Source organism: Phyllobates terribilis, unplaced genomic scaffold, assembly GCF_046119375.1.
Source record: "Phyllobates terribilis strain yellow unplaced genomic scaffold, ASM4611937v1 Scaffold_4__5_contigs__length_816908805, whole genome shotgun sequence".
In the NCBI taxonomy this organism is placed as follows: Eukaryota; Metazoa; Chordata; class Amphibia; order Anura; family Dendrobatidae; genus Phyllobates; species Phyllobates terribilis.
Genome location: NW_027362764.1, coordinates 116,460,882 through 116,479,193, shown reverse-complemented (window position 1 = coordinate 116,479,193; position 18,312 = coordinate 116,460,882). Strand labels below are relative to the sequence as shown.

At 44.5% G+C, this 18,312-nt stretch overlaps 1 protein-coding gene across 1 annotated transcript; it reads right to left on the bottom strand.

Moving 5' to 3' along the window:
- Nucleotides 1–4,165: 4,165 nt before the first annotated feature.
- Nucleotides 4,166–9,026, bottom strand: LOC141264620 (uncharacterized). The gene is made up of 2 exons (XM_073676899.1): nucleotides 8,962–9,026; nucleotides 4,166–8,767 (listed from the first exon to the last, which is right to left on the bottom strand). Exon 2 carries the CDS (start codon nucleotides 8,516–8,518, stop codon nucleotides 4,166–4,168), a length of 4,353 nt encoding a protein of 1,450 aa, XP_073533000.1. The 5' UTR covers nucleotides 8,519–8,767; nucleotides 8,962–9,026.
- Between the last annotated feature and the right edge of the window lie 9,286 nt (nucleotides 9,027–18,312).

Sequence of the window (18,312 nt, the reverse complement as noted above, 5' to 3'; positions counted from 1 at the left end):
GCCATGGTACTCGGGTGCTCGACCCGAGCAACGAGCCCAAAGTTAGTCTATGGGAGACCCGAGCATTTTTGCGGCCGCACCCCCAGCAGTCTGTAGAAAGCCTAAAAAGTGCCCAAAATGATAGTGACAATGCTCAAATGACATGGGGACAGCATGGGGATTGCCCCAGGAAGCATTTCTGACCCCCAGGTCACTGTTGTCAACAACGTGTTCAGAGGTATTAAGCCACTTTTACAGGCTCATAATAAAACGTTCAAAAACGAAAATGAAACTTTTTTCCTGTGAAATATGTGAAGGAATTTATTTTCCAGGGTAAAGACTTGTGTATAAGGTAAAATAAATAACCAAAAACAAAAATACTCCTCCACACCTTGGGCTATGTTCACAAGTAGCATTTTTTATGCATTTTTGCACATTTGTATTGCTTTCAACTGTGACAAATGCATTCACCGGGAAATGTCATTTTAACATTTTACAACCTTATCTGGCCATGTGCTTTGTGACACATGCATACAGTGCTGAAAAGACATGGGGACAGCATGGGGAAGACCCCTGGAAGCATCTCTGACTCCCAGGTCACTGCCTAAAAGTGTGCCCATCAGAAGTGATCCTTGCCGCATCAGAAGATGCAGACTTGCAACTTTCCCCGTGCAAGTCCTTGTCCCAGGGCAGTGTTCAATTGTACCTCCCCCATTCCTTGCAATTCAAGCACAAATATGCAGCCAACCACCAACCCACCCCCAGGCTGCAATACCATACTGCTAGCTTGCACTTGAAATGGGGCCTTTTAGTTTTCAGGAGGCCGAAGCTGGCCACTACCTCATGGCTGCTCCGGCAGCGAGGAATCCATACTCAGTCCCTAGCCACCGGGCGGCCGGGTGTCCACACTCGGTCCCCAGCCGCCCCGCGGCCGGGTGTCCACACTCGGTCCCCAGCCGCCCCGCGGCCGGGTGTCCACACACGGTCCCCAGCCGCCTGGGGGCGGCCAGATGTCCATAAACGGTCCCCAGCCATCCCGATTTCTCCGCGGAACATCCACACAGACTTTTCTTAGACTGGCCTGCTTTAAGGAAGCATTTGACGAGCCCATCAGAGAACCCGACTCCTCTGGTGGGCCCTGGCTTCTCCATCAAGGGAGTTGTTTGTGCCAAGGTGAGGAGTATGATGATGATAGAAGTTAGCATCTGCTTTGTTTTGTTGGAATGCAAGCGTATGTGTGCAACCTGCCACCCACCCACCCCTAGGCTGCAATACCATACTGCTAGCTTGCTTGCATTTGAAATTAGGCCTTTTAGGCATGTGGAGGCAGACGCCGGCCACCATGTCATGGCTGCGTCGGCGGCCCTTTTATCCATACTCAGTCCCCAGCCGCCCGGCGGCCGTGTGTCCACCCTTGGTCCCCAGCCGCCAGGGGGCGGCCGGGTGTCCACACTCGGTCCCCAGCCACCCAGCGGCCGGGTGTCCACACACGGTCCCCAGCCGCGTTGGGGCGGCCGGGTGTCCATAAACGGTCCCCAGCCGCCCCGATTTCTCCGCGGAACATCCCCACACACTTTTCTTAGTCTGGCCTGCTTTAGGGCAGCATTGGACGAGCCCACCAGATAACCCGATTCCTCCGGTGGGCCCTGGCTTCTCCATCAGGGGAGTTATTTGTGCCAAGGTGAGGAGCATGATAATGATAGAAGTTAGCATCTGCTTTGTTTTCTTGGAATGCCAGCGTAAGTGTGCAACCTGCCACCCACCCACCCCCAGGCTGCAATACCATACTGCTAGCTTGCACTTGAAATGGGGCCTTTTAGTTTTGAGGAGGCCGAAGCTGGCCACTACCTCATGGCTGCTTCGGCAGCGAGGTATCCATACTCAGTCTCCAGCAGCCCGGCGGCCGGGCGTCCACGCTCGGTCCCCAGCCGCCGGGGGGCGGCCGGGTGTCCACACTCGGTCCCCAGCCGCCACACGGCCGGATGTCCACACACGGTCCCCAGCCGCCTGGGGGCGGACGGGTGTCCATAAACGGTCCCCAGCCGCTCCGATTTCTCTGCGGAACATCCCCACACACTTTTCTTAGTCTGGCCTGCTTTAGGGCAGCATTGGACGAGCCCACCAGATAACCCGATTCCTCCGGTGGGCCCTGGCTTCTCCATCAGGGGAGTTATTTGTGCCAAGGTGAGGAGCATGATAATGATAGAAGTTAGCATCTGCTTTGTTTTCTTGGAATGCCAGCGTAAGTGTGCAACCTGCCACCCACCCACCCCCAGGCTGCAATACCATACTGCTAGCTTGCACTTGAAATGGGGCCTTTTAGTTTTGAGGAGGCCGAAGCTGGCCACTACCTCATGGCTGCTTCGGCAGCGAGGTATCCATACTCAGTCTCCAGCAGCCCGGCGGCCGGGCGTCCACGCTCGGTCCCCAGCCGCCGGGGGGCGGCCGGGTGTCCACACTCGGTCCCCAGCCGCCACACGGCCGGATGTCCACACACGGTCCCCAGCCGCCTGGGGGCGGACGGGTGTCCATAAACGGTCCCCAGCCGCTCCGATTTTTCTGCGGAACATCCCCACACACTTTTCTTAGACTGGCCTGCTTTAGGGCAGCATTGGAAGAGCCCACCAGAGAACCCGACTCCTCCGGTGGGCCCTGGCTTCTCCATCAGGGGAGTTGTTTGTGCCAAGGTGAGGAGCATGATAAGGATGATAGAAGTTAGCATCTGCTTTGTTTTCTTGGAATGCCAGCGTAAGTGTGCAACCTGCCACCCACCCACCCCCAGGCTGCAATACCATACTGCTAGCTTGCACTTGAAATGGGGCCTTTTAGTTTTGAGGAGGCCGAAGCTGGCCACTACCTCATGGCTGCTTCGGCAGCGAGGTATCCATACTCAGTCTCCAGCAGCCCGGCGGCCGGGCGTCCACGCTCGGTCCCCAGCCGCCGGGGGGCGGCCGGGTGTCCACACTCAGTCCCCAGCCGCCACACGGCCGGATGTCCACACACGGTCCCCAGCCGCCTGGGGGCGGACGGGTGTCCATAAACGGTCCCCAGCCGCTCCGATTTCTCTGCGGAACATCCCCACACACTTTTCTTAGACTGGCCTGCTTTAGGGCAGCATTGGAAGAGCCCACCAGAGAACCCGACTCCTCCGGTGGGCCCTGGCTTCTCCATCAGGGGAGTTGTTTGTGCCAAGGTGAGGAGCATGATAAGGATGATAGAAGTTAGCATCTGCTTTGTTTTCAAGGAATGCAAGCTGTTCTGTCCTTGCTACACGTTATCCTGGGATGTATGTGTACTCCGACAGGCAGCTAAACCTTATCTACTTGGAATCCAATAAGAAGACTGTGTCTTGTAGTCTATGCAGTTTATTGAACGATTAGTAGATGAATTTGGTAAAACTAGGAGCAATGGAAAAACAAACAATCAATATATATGTGTATACACAACACAGAATTACATGAAGTCAATGGCAGAACAGCATATAACATGTAATGAAGCAGCTTGACAGTGTCATAAGTGTAAATGGAAGATGCAGGGATTAGAGTCCTACATATCAGGTGTCTGCAATCAGGAAAAACATAGTCTGTCTTACCAACGATGCTATCACAAGAGAGATAAAATGGTGGACGTCTTCTCTGCAACCTGTCTGTGTGGAAAAGGACCTTCCTTCTCCCAGAGTGCATCACTACAGACAAAGCTATGGTGTCCTGAGTAGATCAAAAAGGAAACAAGTGCAGACAAACAAACTCAGCATTCAGCCGCTAGAGGGAGTCAGTGTGCTGCAAACAAGAAATGGGTCAGTCTGAAGACATAACACTCCCCGTCTGGCATCAATGGATGTCACCATCCTTGTCCTTGAAGGGTAAAAGTAGAACTAGTTCGGATATTGGTCTGAGGAACGTCTTTGGTTCGTCTCCTCTGGTCATCCTCACTTCCACTTTCCGGACATTTCCATCTTTGCTAGGGAACGTTGCAGTTACTAAGCCAAGTGACCACTAGTTTCTGTGGGTTTGAAAGTCTTTCACAAGTACGAGGTCACCAATGTTCAGATTGGGTCTTGTAGATTGCCACTTTGTCTGTGGTTGCAGTGTAGATAGGTATTGCTTGTGCCACCTGTCCCAGAATGTATTTGCAAGACTTTGTACCTGTCTCCACTGCCGCTTGTAAAGGTCTTTGAATGAGCGAGCTATGTGAGACAAACAGGTGATAGCTCGGACTTCCAGCTTGAGAACTTGTCGAATCTGTGGGATCCGAGTTGAATATCCGAGGTTGTCGTATGAAGTGTAGACACCTGAGAACGGATTTCGACGTCTGAGTCCTCCTCTACCAGCTCGAAGGTTTCGGAGGATAGTTCTATGCTGTATAACAGTTTTGGTCCTGAGAGCCATGTTGTACTCTCTAGCCGATTAGCATCTACTGATCTAGTAGCGTGATCTGCGGGATTATGATCTGTAGCTATGTAATGCCACTGCTTTGGATGTACGGATCTTCTGATTCGTAGCACTCTGTTGTTCACATAGACGTAGAACCGTCTTGTCTCGTTGTAGATATAACCTAAGACTACTTTGCTGTCTGTATAGAACTTCGTTTCCTCTAGATCCATGTCCATCTCAGATGTAATGAGTTCAGCTAACTCGACAGCTAATACAGCAGCACAAAGCTCTAACCTGGGTATAGTGTGCTCTGGGAGTGGTGCAAGTTTGGCTTTCCCCATGACGAATCCGATATGAATCTGACCTTTAGAGTCCACGGTCTTAATGTAGGCAACGGCAGCAATTGCCTGGACAGAAGCATCTGAGAATACGTAGCGGTTCTGACTCTGCATCTCTGTAGAAGGCACGGAGGCGTATGGTCTCGGCATGTTCAGTTTTGTCAGGGCTGCAAGGGAGTTCCTCCATTCCTCCCAGAGGATCCTCTTGTCAGGTGATAGAGGTGTATCCCAGTCGGATGTTTCACGAGTTAAGTCTCTTAATAAGGCCTTACCCTTTATCGTATCTGGAGCTGCAAATCCTAAGGGATCATATAGGCTGTTGACGGTGGATAGAACGCTTCTACGCGTGAAGGGTTTTTCTTCCTGGCTGATTTGGAAGGTGAAAGTGTTTGACTTTAAATTCCAAAGAAGACCGAGGCTGCGTTGCATTGGTACAGGGTCAGTTCCTAAGTCCAAGTCTCTAAGACCGTTGCATAAGTCCTGAGAAGGAAACGCTTCCATCAGTTCTTGGCTGTTTGAGGCTATTTTGTGAAGCCTGAGGTTAGAGCAGGCAAGCATCTCCTGAGCTCTCCTGAGGAGACTGATGGCAGTCTCATTTGAAGGCATGGCTTTCAAGCAGTCATCGACATAGAAGTCCTTGTCTATGAATTGTTTGACATCGGATCCATATTCTGCTTCTCCTTCTTGAGCAGACCTTTTGAGTCCATAAATGGCAACTGCGGGTGAAAGACTGTTGCCGAAAATATGTACCCTCATGCGATACTCTGTGACTTCATTAGAAGGATTATTGTCTCTGTACCAGAGGAACCTTAAGAAATTCCTGTCTTTTTCTTTCACGAGGAAGCAGTGGAACATCTGCTGAAGGTCGGCGACAAAGGCAATGGAATCCTTACGGAAACGTATCAGTACTCCCAGCAGTTTGTTGTTGAGGTCTGGACCTGTTAGGAGGATATCATTCAGAGAGACATTTCCGAACTTGGCGCTAGAATCAAACACCACTCTAATCTGGCCCGGTTTCTTTGGGTGGTATACTCCGAACATGGGTAGGAACCAGCATTTATCAGAGTCTTTGAGAGTGGGAGCTATTTCGGCGTGATTGTTTTCGAAAATCTTTTCCATGAAGGAGAAAAAGTGATCTTTCATTTCTGGTTTCCTTTGAAAATTGTGCTTGAGGGAGGAGAAACGTTTTAACACTTGATCTCTGTTATTTGGCAAACGTGGTCTGTGGGTTCTGAAGGGAAGATGTGCGACCCAGCTGTTAGTCTCATCTTTAACAAGTCCCTTGTCCATTATCTCTAAGAACAGCTTGTCTTCTATAGACATTGCCAGCTGATTCTCTTGTTTGGTTCTCTGGAAAACTGCGCACCCTAACTGATCCTCATAGCTGTTGGGTAATTGGGTGCTGTATGGCAGTTCCTTCATATGAAAGTCATTGTTACAGGGTTGGAACAAAGATGGATGACCATTCTCCAGTATGTTAGTAAGCATACTTGTCGCAGAGGTGGGAGTGTGCATGCGCCCTAGGCACACGTCTCCTACTATGACCCATCCCAAGTCTAGCCTTTGAGCATAAGGAGCGTTGCGGGGTCCATTGATGTGGCGTCTCACTTTATGGACTTGCAGGATATCTCTTCCCAAGAGCAGGACTATTTGGGCTTGATGATCGAGTTGTGGTATAAGATGTGCTATATGTTTTAAGTGAGCATGGTGGATCGCTACATCTGGTGTTGGAATTTCAGATCTGTTGTCAGGAATTTGGTTACATTCAATGATTGTAGGTAATGGCTGGCTGAACTGTCCATCTATGGATTCAATTTGGTAATCAGCAACTTTCCTTCCCGCTGTCATCACAGTACCTGCACATGTTTTTAGTGAATAGGGAGTATTTGGCCCTTTGACGTTGAATAGATCGAAGAACGCTGATCTAGCCAAGGATCTGTTACTTTGATCATCCAAGATGGCGTATAGTTTTACAGCTTTGTCTCTGTGGCCCTTTGGGTAAACTCTGACAAGGCAGATTTTGCAGCAGGACCTACTGTCTATTGACCCTTTGCAAATTTCAGTACATTGTGAAGTGATCTCTGGTGTAGTTGTAGTCGTGTTCCTTTCCTCCCCGCCATGCTCACTGTCCATTGAAGTGTTTTTGGCACTCCAAGGGGCTGAGCCGGGGTGTAGTTCTGTGTTGTGGTCTGCAGTGCCACATTCTGAGCATTTCACACTGACCTTACAGTCCTTAGCAAGATGTGATGTAGATGAACAGCACTTGTAGCATATGCAGTCTTCTTTCAAGAAACTCTTACGATCCTGCATAGGTTTCTCTCTGAAGGCTCTGCATTCCAGGAGAGGATGAGGCTTTTGATGAAGGGGGCACTGCTTGCTGGGGTCCTGTTCCTTTGTCTCTACTTGAGAGTAGTTGCCAGACCTGTGAACAGAACCTGAAGAAGAAACATTAGTCTTGTGTACTGCTACAGACGTCTTGCGTGGATTGGGGGCTGGTGTCGGTGTGGCATACGACAGCATAAAGTCGAAGCTAGGGTCGTTCCTGATCCTTGCCTGTTGATGCACAAATTCTACGAAAACGGAGAAGGGAGGAAATGGAACATTGTGTTTATATTTGTACGTTGATCCATGTGTGAGCCACCTTTCCTTCAGATTGTCGGGCAACTTTTGGACTATAGGGTTGACACCTCTTGCTGTGTCGAGGAATGTGAGTCCTGGTAAGTCCTCTTCGCATTTTGCAACCTGGACTTCCATTAGCAGGTCACTTAACTCTCTGAGTTTCTGAAGACCTTTGTTAGATATTTTGGGAAAATCGTCTATTCTTTTAAATAAGGCTCTTTCTATTGCCTCTGCTGAGCCGTAACACTCATCGAGTCTGTCCCAGATCATTTTGAGACCAATCTCGGGGTGGTTTATATTAATGTCTCTGATCCTTGATGCGTGTCTACTTGACTCTTCTCCAAGATATTTGACTAAGAGGTCTACCTCTTCTCTCTCTGACAACTCCAAGTCTCTAGTAACATTTTGGAAAGAAGCTCTCCAGGCCTTATAGCCTCCAGCATGGTCGTTGAATTTTAAGAGCCCTTTGGCCACTAGTTCACATCGTGCAAAGAACTTGGCAAAGTCTGTTGTGAACTGGTTATCAGTAGGGTATACTGCTGGAGGATCGCCCTTGTAACGATGTGAGGTGCGTTCATACCTGCTAGTGTCCTCTAGGTGGCGCCAGCCGGTGTTGTCTTGTTTCGGCGTGATGAAAGGCGTGCCAGGAAGGTGCTTTGCTTCGGTAACCTGTTGAGTGGCAGGGTTGTCACTAGTAGAATTGTATTCACGTTTATAACTGATCAGGGTATGCCTGCCATGTTGAATTCTGTCTGTCTCACTGGAGATATCGCATTCTTGCTTTAGTATTGGCTCAGGATTGTAATTTGAATCAGGGAGCTCATTGACATACTGAGTTGTGCGCTGTAATGAATCCTGTGAGATAAGCTTCAGACTCGGCATACTGCTTTGTCTTTGCAAATCAGGGAGTTGTGCGGCCTCTAAGAACTCTGCTTCAGCCACAGCGGCTGCAGCTTCCCTTTCTGCTGTTAGTTTTCCTAAGGCAGTATCCAGACGTGCCTTATCAAGTTGTGCTCTCCATTCTCTGTCAGCTAATGTTGCTTCTAAGTGCACTTTCTCTAGCTTGAGATGCATTTCCTGGTTAGCAAATGTTGCTCGTGTTTTGGCGGCTTCAGCTTTTGCGCGGGCAATGGCGGCAGCGTTGCTGATAGATGATGCCTTTGAGGAGGCAGAAGCTACGGATTTCGTTCTGTATGATTTTTGGGACATGGTGCCTTTAAGGGGATGCTTGACTGTGCAGAGATTGCTGTAGCTGTATTAAGTCTCTGTGTAGCCGGTGTCCTGAATCTCACTAGCCGGTAGCCGTTGTTTTACTGTTCTGTCCTCGTTACACGTTATCCTGGGATGTATGTGTACTCCGACAGGCAGCTAAACCTTATCTACTTGGAATCCAATAAGAAGACTGTGTCTTGTAGTATATGCAGTTTATTGAACGATTAGTAGATGAATTTGGTAAAACTAGGAGCAATGGAAAAACAAACAATCAATATATATGTGTATACACAACACAGAATTACATGAAGTCAATGGCAGAACAGCATATAACATGTAATGAAGCAGCTTGACAGTGTCATAAGTGTAAATGGAAGATGCAGGGATTAGAGTCCTACATATCAGGTGTCTGCAATCAGGAAAAACATAGTCTGTCTTACCAACGATGCAATCACAAGAGAGATAAAATGGTGGACGTCTTCTCTGCAACCAGTCTGTGTAGAAAAGGACCTTCCTTCTCCCAGAGTGCATCACTACAGACAAAACTATGGTGTCCTGAGTAGATCAAAAAGGAAACAAGTGCAGACAAACAAACTCAGCATTCAGCCGCTAGAAGGAGTCAGTGTGCTGCAAACAAGAAATGGGTCTGTCTGAAGACATAACACAAGCGCATGTATGTAGTAGCGGCTAGGCCTGAGGTGGTCAGCATTTTGGTGCATATCCTACCTCCTCCGAGGATTGCTGGATGTTTTCCTGCTACTATCCAAGTTCTATGACTCCCGTTAAAACAAAGCTTCAGGTGATAAATGATGGATGAGGTAGTGGCAAAGGAGAAAGAGCAGGAGGAACAGGAACCATTCACATCAATATCAGGCCAGTCAACCACATATGTCTTGTAGGATATGTTTCTGTAACAAAAGGAGCGGTTTGGCTACACAGTTATAGGGCATACAGTGAGTGCAATGCCTACCAAAAATTTTGAGGCACTCCAATGCCCCTTGGAAATGACATGGAGGTCAGAGGGCCTTAACTAAACCGTTTTTTCCATTTATAGCAACTGGGTCTCCTGTACACTGTTGGCCTAAGCAGTGAATGGAAGGCTTTCCAAAAATTATGAGGAACTGCAATGCCCCTTGAAACAGACGTGGATTACAGCGTACTAAAACCTTCTACCCATTATTGGGGAGTGTGTCTCCCTTAGTTTTCACCTTTGCATTGAAAAGCAAAAGCTGACTAAAATTAGGAGGAAATGCAATGCCCATTGGAAGAGTCGTGGAGATTAGAGGTAAGGTAATTAAAACAAAATTTCAATGCCCCTTGGAAGAGACGAGGAGGTCACAGTAGCTTAACAAGATGGTTTTAATGCCCCTTGGAAGAGTGGTGGAAGTTACAGTGGAATAAAAAGACAATATCAATGCCCCGTGGAATAGACATTGAGGTCACAGTAGCTTAACAAGACGGTTTCAATGCCCCTTGGAAGAGACGTGGAGGTCACAGTAGCTTAACAGGACGGTTTTAATGCCCCTTGGAAGAGTGGTGGAAGTTACAGTGGAATAAAAAGACAATATCAATGCCCCATGGAATAGATGTTAAGGTCACAGTAGCTTAACAAGACGGTTTTAATGCTCCTTGGAAGAGTGGTGGAAGTTACAGTGGAATAAAAAGACCATATCAATGCCCCGTGGAATAGACGTTGAGGTCACAGTAGCTTAACAAGACGGTTTTAATGCCCCTCGGAAGAGACGTGGAGGTCACAGTAGCTTAACAAGACGTTTTTAATGCCCCTTACAAGAGCCATGCAGTACAGCATATTACAAACATTAGTCCCATTATTGGGGAGTGGGTCTCCCATAGTATTTGCTTATGCCTTCCAAGCAAAAGCTTCCAAAAATTAGGACGGAGCAACTTGCAATGCCCCTTACAAGAGCCATGTAGTACAGCATATTACAAACATTAGTCCCATTATTGGGGAGTCTGTCTCCCATAGTATTTGCTTATGCCTTCCAAGCAAAAGCTTCCAAAAATTAGGACGGAGCAACTTGCAATGCCTCTTACAAGAGCCATGCAGTACGGCATATTACAAACATTAGTTCCATTATTGGGGAGTGGGTCTCCCATAGTATTTGCTTATGCCTTCCAAGCAAAAGCTTCCAAAAATTAGGACGGAGCAACTTGCAATGCCTCTTACAAGAGCCATGCAGTACAGCATATTACAAACATTAGTCCCATTATTGGGGATTGGGTCTCCCATAGTATTTGCTTATGCTTTCCAAGCCTCAGTTCTATTGAAGCAGTGGTGACACCCGCTGACACTGGTCGTGGACCCTGGGGTTCGCCACACAAAGTCGGGTGCTTTGCTGCCATGTGCCTGATCATGCTGGTGGTGGTCAAGCTGGTAGTTTTGTCAACCCTGCTGATGCTGGCATGGCAGATGGTACAAATGGCCTTTTTGGGGTTATCAGCAGAGTCTTGAAAAAAATTCCAGACTCTGAAAGACCTACCGCTTGTACTGGCAACGTCCCTTGTGTTGGTGCTACGGGGAACGGTTGCCCGCCTTCTGTCTGCGGCCACCACACTGCTTCTTCCTGCCTGTTGGGGTACTCTGCCTCCCTCTCCCTGTGTGCTGCTGGCCTCACTCTGCATGTCCTCCTGCCATGTTGGGTCAGTTACTAGATCATCCACCACCTCCTCCTCTTCCACTTGCGCACCACGATCCTCCTCCTCACTTCCTGGCAATTGTGTCTCGTCATCGTCCACCTCTTGTGACAAATTGCCAGTGTCGACTTCCTGTGGCCGTGGCTGTTCAAATACTTGAGCATCGTTACATGGGATCTCCTCTTCCACCACTTCAAGCTGAGCAGGTGAGGGGCACAAATATTGAAATTGACAAGTGAACAGCTCTTCACAGTGTCCATGTGTGGGATCAGTTGCTGTCTGACGACACTTGGCATGGTAGGAGGAAGGAGCATCAGGGTGATGAGGAGTATGCGGTCGAGACTCACGGCTACTAACATTTGACCGTGTGAAAGACAGACCGGAGGTGGTGGTGCTCAGGTAACTGGAAGTATTATCTGCTATCCAATTAATAGCCTGATCACACTGATCAGTTCGCAATACTGGTGTGGTTCTGTGCTTCCCTAGTAATTCGGTCAAGAAGTGGGAGCGAGAAGATGTGGCTGTTGGTTGTGGCACATTTTCACCTTGGCCACGGCCCCGACCTCTGCACGCACCGTCACCAGAACGTCCACTTACACGTCCCTTGCCATGCGCCTTGCCCATTGTAAAGGAAGTAAAATAGCTTACACTCGCACTATCAATGGAAAAAGGGTAATAAAAAGGAGATTAGAACCGTGGAAGAGGAAAACCACAGTTCTATTTCTCTGGCCTACATCCGACTCTTTTAAACAATCATAACAATCAGGGATAAACTATTACTGTTTTTCTTTACGGAAAAAATACAAAAACCTGAATAATAGAGATTTTTTACCGTAGAACAGCAAACCCACAGTTATAATTTACTGGTGTATACCAGACTTTTTTAAATATATAGATTTGCGGCTGAACAGTGAGCGACATACTCAAACTGTTTTTTTTTAGATACAAAAGGCCCACAACTGGATACTACAGAGATTTGACCCGTGGAAATGCAAAACAACACTGGGATTTGTCGGGCCTACAACAGACTATTTTCGACAGATATATTTTTGTGTCAGAACAGTCAGGAGACACTACAGTTTTTTTTTTAAGGCAAAAAAAGCGAAAAGCAGGATAATAGAGATTTTTTTACCGTGGAACAGCAAACTCACAGTTATAATTTACTGGTGTATACCAGACTTTTTTAAATATATAGATTTGCGGCTGAACAGTGAGCGACACACTCAAACTGTATTTTTTTAGATACAAAAGGCCCACAACTGGATACTACAGAGATTTGACCCGTGGAAATGCAAAACCACACTGGGATTTGTCAGGCGTACACCAGACTATTTTAAACACATATATTTTTGTGTCAGAACAGTCAGGAGACACTACTGTTTTTCTTTAAGGCCAAAAAAGTGAAAAGCAGGATAATAGAGATTTTTTACCGTGGAACAGCAAACCCACAGTTATAATTTACTGGTGTATACCAGACTTTTTTAAATATATAGATTTGCGGCTCAACAGTGAGCGACACACTCAAACTGTTTTTTTTTAGATACAAAAGGCCCACAACTGGATACTACAGAGATTTGACCCGTGGAAATGCAAAACCACACTGGAATTTGTCAGGCGTACACCAGACTATATTCAACAGATATAGTTTTGTGTCAGAACAGTCAGGAGACACTACTGTTTTTCTTTAAGGCCAAAAAAGCAAAAAGCAGGATAATAAAGGTTTTTTACCGTGGAATAGCAAACCCACAGTTATAATTTACTGGTGTATACCAGACTTTTTTAAATATATAGATTTGCGGCTGAACAGTGAGCGACACACTCAAACTGTTTTTTTTTCGATACAAAAGGCCCAAAAATGGATACTACAGAGATTTGACCCATGGAAATGCAAAACCACACTTCTGTTTCTGTGGCCTATACCAGACTCTTTTCAACAGATATATTTTTGTCTGAAAAATCAGAGACACACTTTTTTTTTGGGGGGAGGGGGGGACAGCAATAGGTTAATAAGACGTGTATTTGTACAGTGTGAAGGAGGAAAAAAAAAAGAGAATTTAGATGAAAAAAAAGAACTTTTACTGGCCCCCGAGACCTAGAGCTAAGTCCAGCAATTTCAGAAACAGGAGCGCACAGGACTGTAATGCAGCGTTTGCTGGTATAACCACTGCGTCCCCTATACCGCCTGCCTGCCTGCCTGCCTGATATCTGGGAAGGATATTATTCCTGAGAAGGACTGTTTGTTTGTTCTGGCAGCCTTTACAGACCCTACACTAACTATTTTGCAGGAAAAATCTCTCCCTAGCTCAGCAGCGCTGTCCCTACACTGTCTAAACCGGAGCGACTGTGTCCAAGATGGGGCGCCCGGTTTTAAATACTCGAGGTGACGCTGTACGGCCAGCCAATCACTGTAATGCCCACAAACAACATGGCTGCGGCATTACAGTGACTGGCTGGCAATCCCTGCATGTTCATTGGCTCTCTAAAGAGCGCCAAACATGCAGGGCGGAGACCCGAGCTCCTGCCCGAGTAACCCGGAAATGCTCGGTGCTCGCCGAACATCCCGAGTAGCGTGATGCTCGGGCGAGTACTGAGCAGTGTCGAGCAATGCTCGCTCAACACTAATAATGAACCATTGTGATATTACCTGCTTTAAATGCAAATTACTGTCAATACATTTTCTACATAGAGGAGCAGCATACCATAGTTACTCTCTTAAAAGGCATTTAAATTCTTCAAGGTCACAATTAAAAAAATTCTGAATTCATGTTTGTTTTTTTTGTTTAATAAATCCTACATACATAGTGAAATGGACAATATCTTGGGAAATGCATACTTTGTAACCGTGCCAGAACTTTCTGGAAGTTTACCAAAATATTTAGTAAATGACATAAAAGGTTAATTAACGAAAATGATTAGAGTCAGTTCTGGTGTTTATAGCAAAGAAGAAATGGGAACAGATGTAATTGCCGATAAGTATTAAAAAGAATTTATAGAATGTACTAAATTATTTATTGTCTGCATTTAAAATACACATCTACAAATGATAATAATTGAAACAATTACAACTACAATTGCTAAATGAGGTCTTGTGATTTTTTCTTTTTTTCCCCACAATGAAAGATGATTTATCAAATAATAGTTTGAACATTGGTGTTTGTCTAAAAATCCAACTATTGGGTTGTATGAAATTTGACAATAGTGCCTTTATATTATATTTGGCCTGATATATACATTTTTCTCTATTTTTAACATTCTTTCGAATACTATAATGTACATAGCAAATATTTTGAAGTTTGAATTCTCCAACTTCGCTGAGTTTTTCCCAAAGAATTAATTTTGTCACAAATCAATCTTCTACATTGTTGTGCTGTCACACACTATGTTTCTTGTTTGTCCAGTATTTTATGTTTTTCTCTATTTCTTTATCTAAGCTGTGAGCTGTGACATCCTTTTGTCTATTTCTGTAGCTAAGCTGTCAGCTGTGATATCATTACACTATCCAGATTCACCATAAAATAGCTGCTGCATTCTCTGCTTTTGCTTTTATGCAGGCTATAATAGTCACTCCTAATTAGCTACACTATACCATGTGATAGTTACACAGCATTATGGGGAAGCCCCATCCAAGATCATGTGATCCTTTCTTGGCGAATGCAATCTTCTGCAATGTGTAACATGGTGGCGGCACTTTTAGTTTTTTTGCAGAAAGCAAATCAATCATTTTTCAAATTTTGCGAGATTTAGTAAATTCCTAAAATTTTGACACCAATTTGATTCATATTGAATCAATTTGCTCATCTCTATTGTAATATTCATGAGGAAAGAGATTTAATTTGATGCCCGCATGGGGTTTTGTTCTCGATATACACTGATATTTATTTAGCTGGGGAATGCTCTAAACAGATAACAAATAATATTGTAGGTAAATGAAGAGAACTATATGTAGATGTTAGGTCCCCCGCCCACACCTACAGATTTGCTTATTGCTTTTGCTTATCTTTTTAAATGTTTAGAAAATAAAGAAATTTATCTTTTATACAAGGAACTGCAAGCTGGATCATTTCTCCTTTTCCTACATTCACTGTGCAGTGGCGTCGAGCGAGGGCTTTCACATACGGTAGATTAAATTGATTGGAGGATGAGCTGGCATTTTTCCTTTTTCAAGTAAAGTTTCGGACTTTATACCATAACATCTTGCATTTTAGGATAATTTTTAAAGTGCAGGTAGAAATGATCTTGGCATAGGATTGTATAAATTACTGATTCTGTAAGATATGTAAGATATAGGCTCTATTCATTTAATTTGTTCTTATGTTATAGCTAATTGGGACTTTGGAATAGTCTATTTAAATATGCATAGTTGCACATAATGTATATACATATTTTGTTCTGTTCAGTTTTACTTTCTGTGTGATTTATTCAAATTAATCTACTTGTTTACTATAAAATATTCACCAGATAATACCCTGAAATGTTCATTGGCATTTGCATTGAAATGTATGTTAAATGTTTAGTTTAAAACATTTTTATATTTACTACTTTGCTATTTATATACAGGGTGGTCCAAAAGTATGTGGACAGAAAGTGTAATAAGGTTATGAAGGGGGAGATTTATCAAACATGGTGTAAAGTGAAACTGGCTCAGTTGCCCTTAGCAACCTATCAGATTCGACTTTTCATTCCTCACAGACTCTTTGGAAAATGAAAGGTGGAATCTGATTGGTTGCTAAGGGAAACTGAGCCAGTTTCACAGATCTAGTTTTCACAGATAGATCTCCCCCTAATCTGTTTTCTTTTCAGCTAACACATAATGGCAAATAATTTAAATACAGATCAAAGAAAATGGATTTTAACAGAGTATTGGAAATCTCAAAATGCTGAAACCTTTAGAGCAAATTGGGTTGAAACATTTGGTACTCAAGCCCCAAAGAGACAAACCATTTACCGCATTCGTGACAAATTCAATGCCACTAGCTCAATCCTTAATGCTCCAAAAACTGGTCGACCCAAAACAATCTGTACAGAAGATAATAAACAACTTGTTGCTGAAACATTTATTCAGAGTTCAAAAAAGTCCACCAGAAGAGCCTCTTTGGAATTGGGAATTTCACGAGCTTCTATCATGCGAATCCTGAAATCTATTGGAAAGCTTATTGTCCACGTCTAATTCATAGTTTATTGGAGGATGATCCAGACAGGCGGCTGCAATTTAGTGAGATTATGCTTAACCAAATTGAAGAAAATCCAGTAATTTTAGATAACATTATGTGGAGTGATGAAGCTTCTTTCAAATTATCCGGCCATATTAACAGACATAATTGTATTTACTGGTATAATGAGAACATGCATTTAACATTAGAGCAACAACTAAATGAGCCAGGTGTCAATGTTTGGGGTGGTATTTCAAGTTTTGGTGTTTTAGGACCAATATTTTTTGATGGGACAGTCACAGGAGATAAGTATCTCGAAATTCTAATGAATCAAGTTGTTCCCCAGTTACAGCAACAGCCTAATTCAAATGACCTTTATTTCCAACAAGATGGGGCCCCTCCACATTATTTAAGAGTAGTCCGCGAGTATTTTATTGAAACATTTCCTAATAAATGGATAGGCCGAAGAGACCCACTTGATTGGCCGACACGTTCACCAGACTTGACCCCAATGGATTTTTTCTTTTGGGGAGTACTCAAGGACAAGGTTTATAGTCGAAAAACAAAAAGTGTCAGAGATTTGAAAATTTACATAAGAGATGCATTTCAAGAAATTAATATACAAAGAGACTTGTGCAAAAAAGTTTGTCGAAGCGTAAGAGGCCGACTTCAAAGCTGTGCAAATTGTAATGGAAAACTGTTTGAGCACCTGCGTTGATAAAATTTAAGGGCTTTTGTATTATTGTTCAGAATAAAATGTAATTGTCAATGTTATGCTTGTGTTAGTAAATATAATTTTATATATCAAAATCAAAATAAATGTTATTATTTTCTGGCCATCTACTTTTGGACCACCCTGTTTATAAAAAAAAAATCGGAAATCGTGCAATTTTTGCTCTTGCCACTAAGCCTCATAATAAGGTAACAATTCTTGTTCTGAAGAGATTACTTTCAAATAGTCTGATCTCCTCCCCCTCCCTGCACAATGACCTCTGCATAGGTAACGTGGCATGCCTCAAAATTTGTAACATATAAGTCAATAAACGTCTCTAGATTATTGTCAATAGGTCCATGTAACTGATTGAGGCTGCGTTCACAAGTTGGAATCATTTTGTGGCTTTTAACCACAACAGCCCTGCACTGCTGTGGTATTTTTACTGTTTCTCTTCACAATCACTTTATCTCGCAGGTAAACATTTTTGTCCCCTTAAAAGCCATGTGGTCATTACAATCATCTGCATGGTCTTTTCTGCAAGACTAAAGCTGCATGTACATTAACAGATAGTTATGAACAATACTAACATAATAACATTTTAGTGTAAATAGGCTGCCGATCAAAACACTCGATCGAATGAAATATTTTGTGCAGCATAAAAGATCATCGTTTTTGGTGGTGTATCTCCTTGTAAACAGGACTTGCACTGCAGAGAACCTTAGCATCCTGTATGCTGTGAACGATCTATTACAGATCACTCAGTGTGTATCTTTTACTTTGGTCTGCCTGTGTAAATGACCAATCGGCGGTTGTCTTGTGCTGCCAATTGGTTTTGTCTAAATGTACCTTAAATGTGTCATGCGGGCACTGTTCGAGAGCTACTGTTCAGTGGCGCAAACTGGCAACAAGGATAGTCAGGTTTCCAGGTTAGATCCAGGAGATCACGTCAGCAACAGAATCATAAGACAAGAGGATGGTCAAAATACACACTGAGGACAGAAAACATAAAGAATAAACAAAACAGCAGAAACAGGGACAAGAGCACAATTTAGGTAGAAAAACGAATTGATTGGCAGTGGAAGTCAGAGACTCAGAGGTTTAAGTAGCAGGCAGCGCCGCCCAATGATCTCAGAAGGGATAATTAAAAAAACAGACAATTAATTTTATAGCTCCCTGATCAAGCAGTACCATAAGTCCCAGGAATAAAACAGGACTTATGCTGTCACACATCACCCGCAAAAAAGGCTCGGCGCCACCTAGTGGCTGAAGCA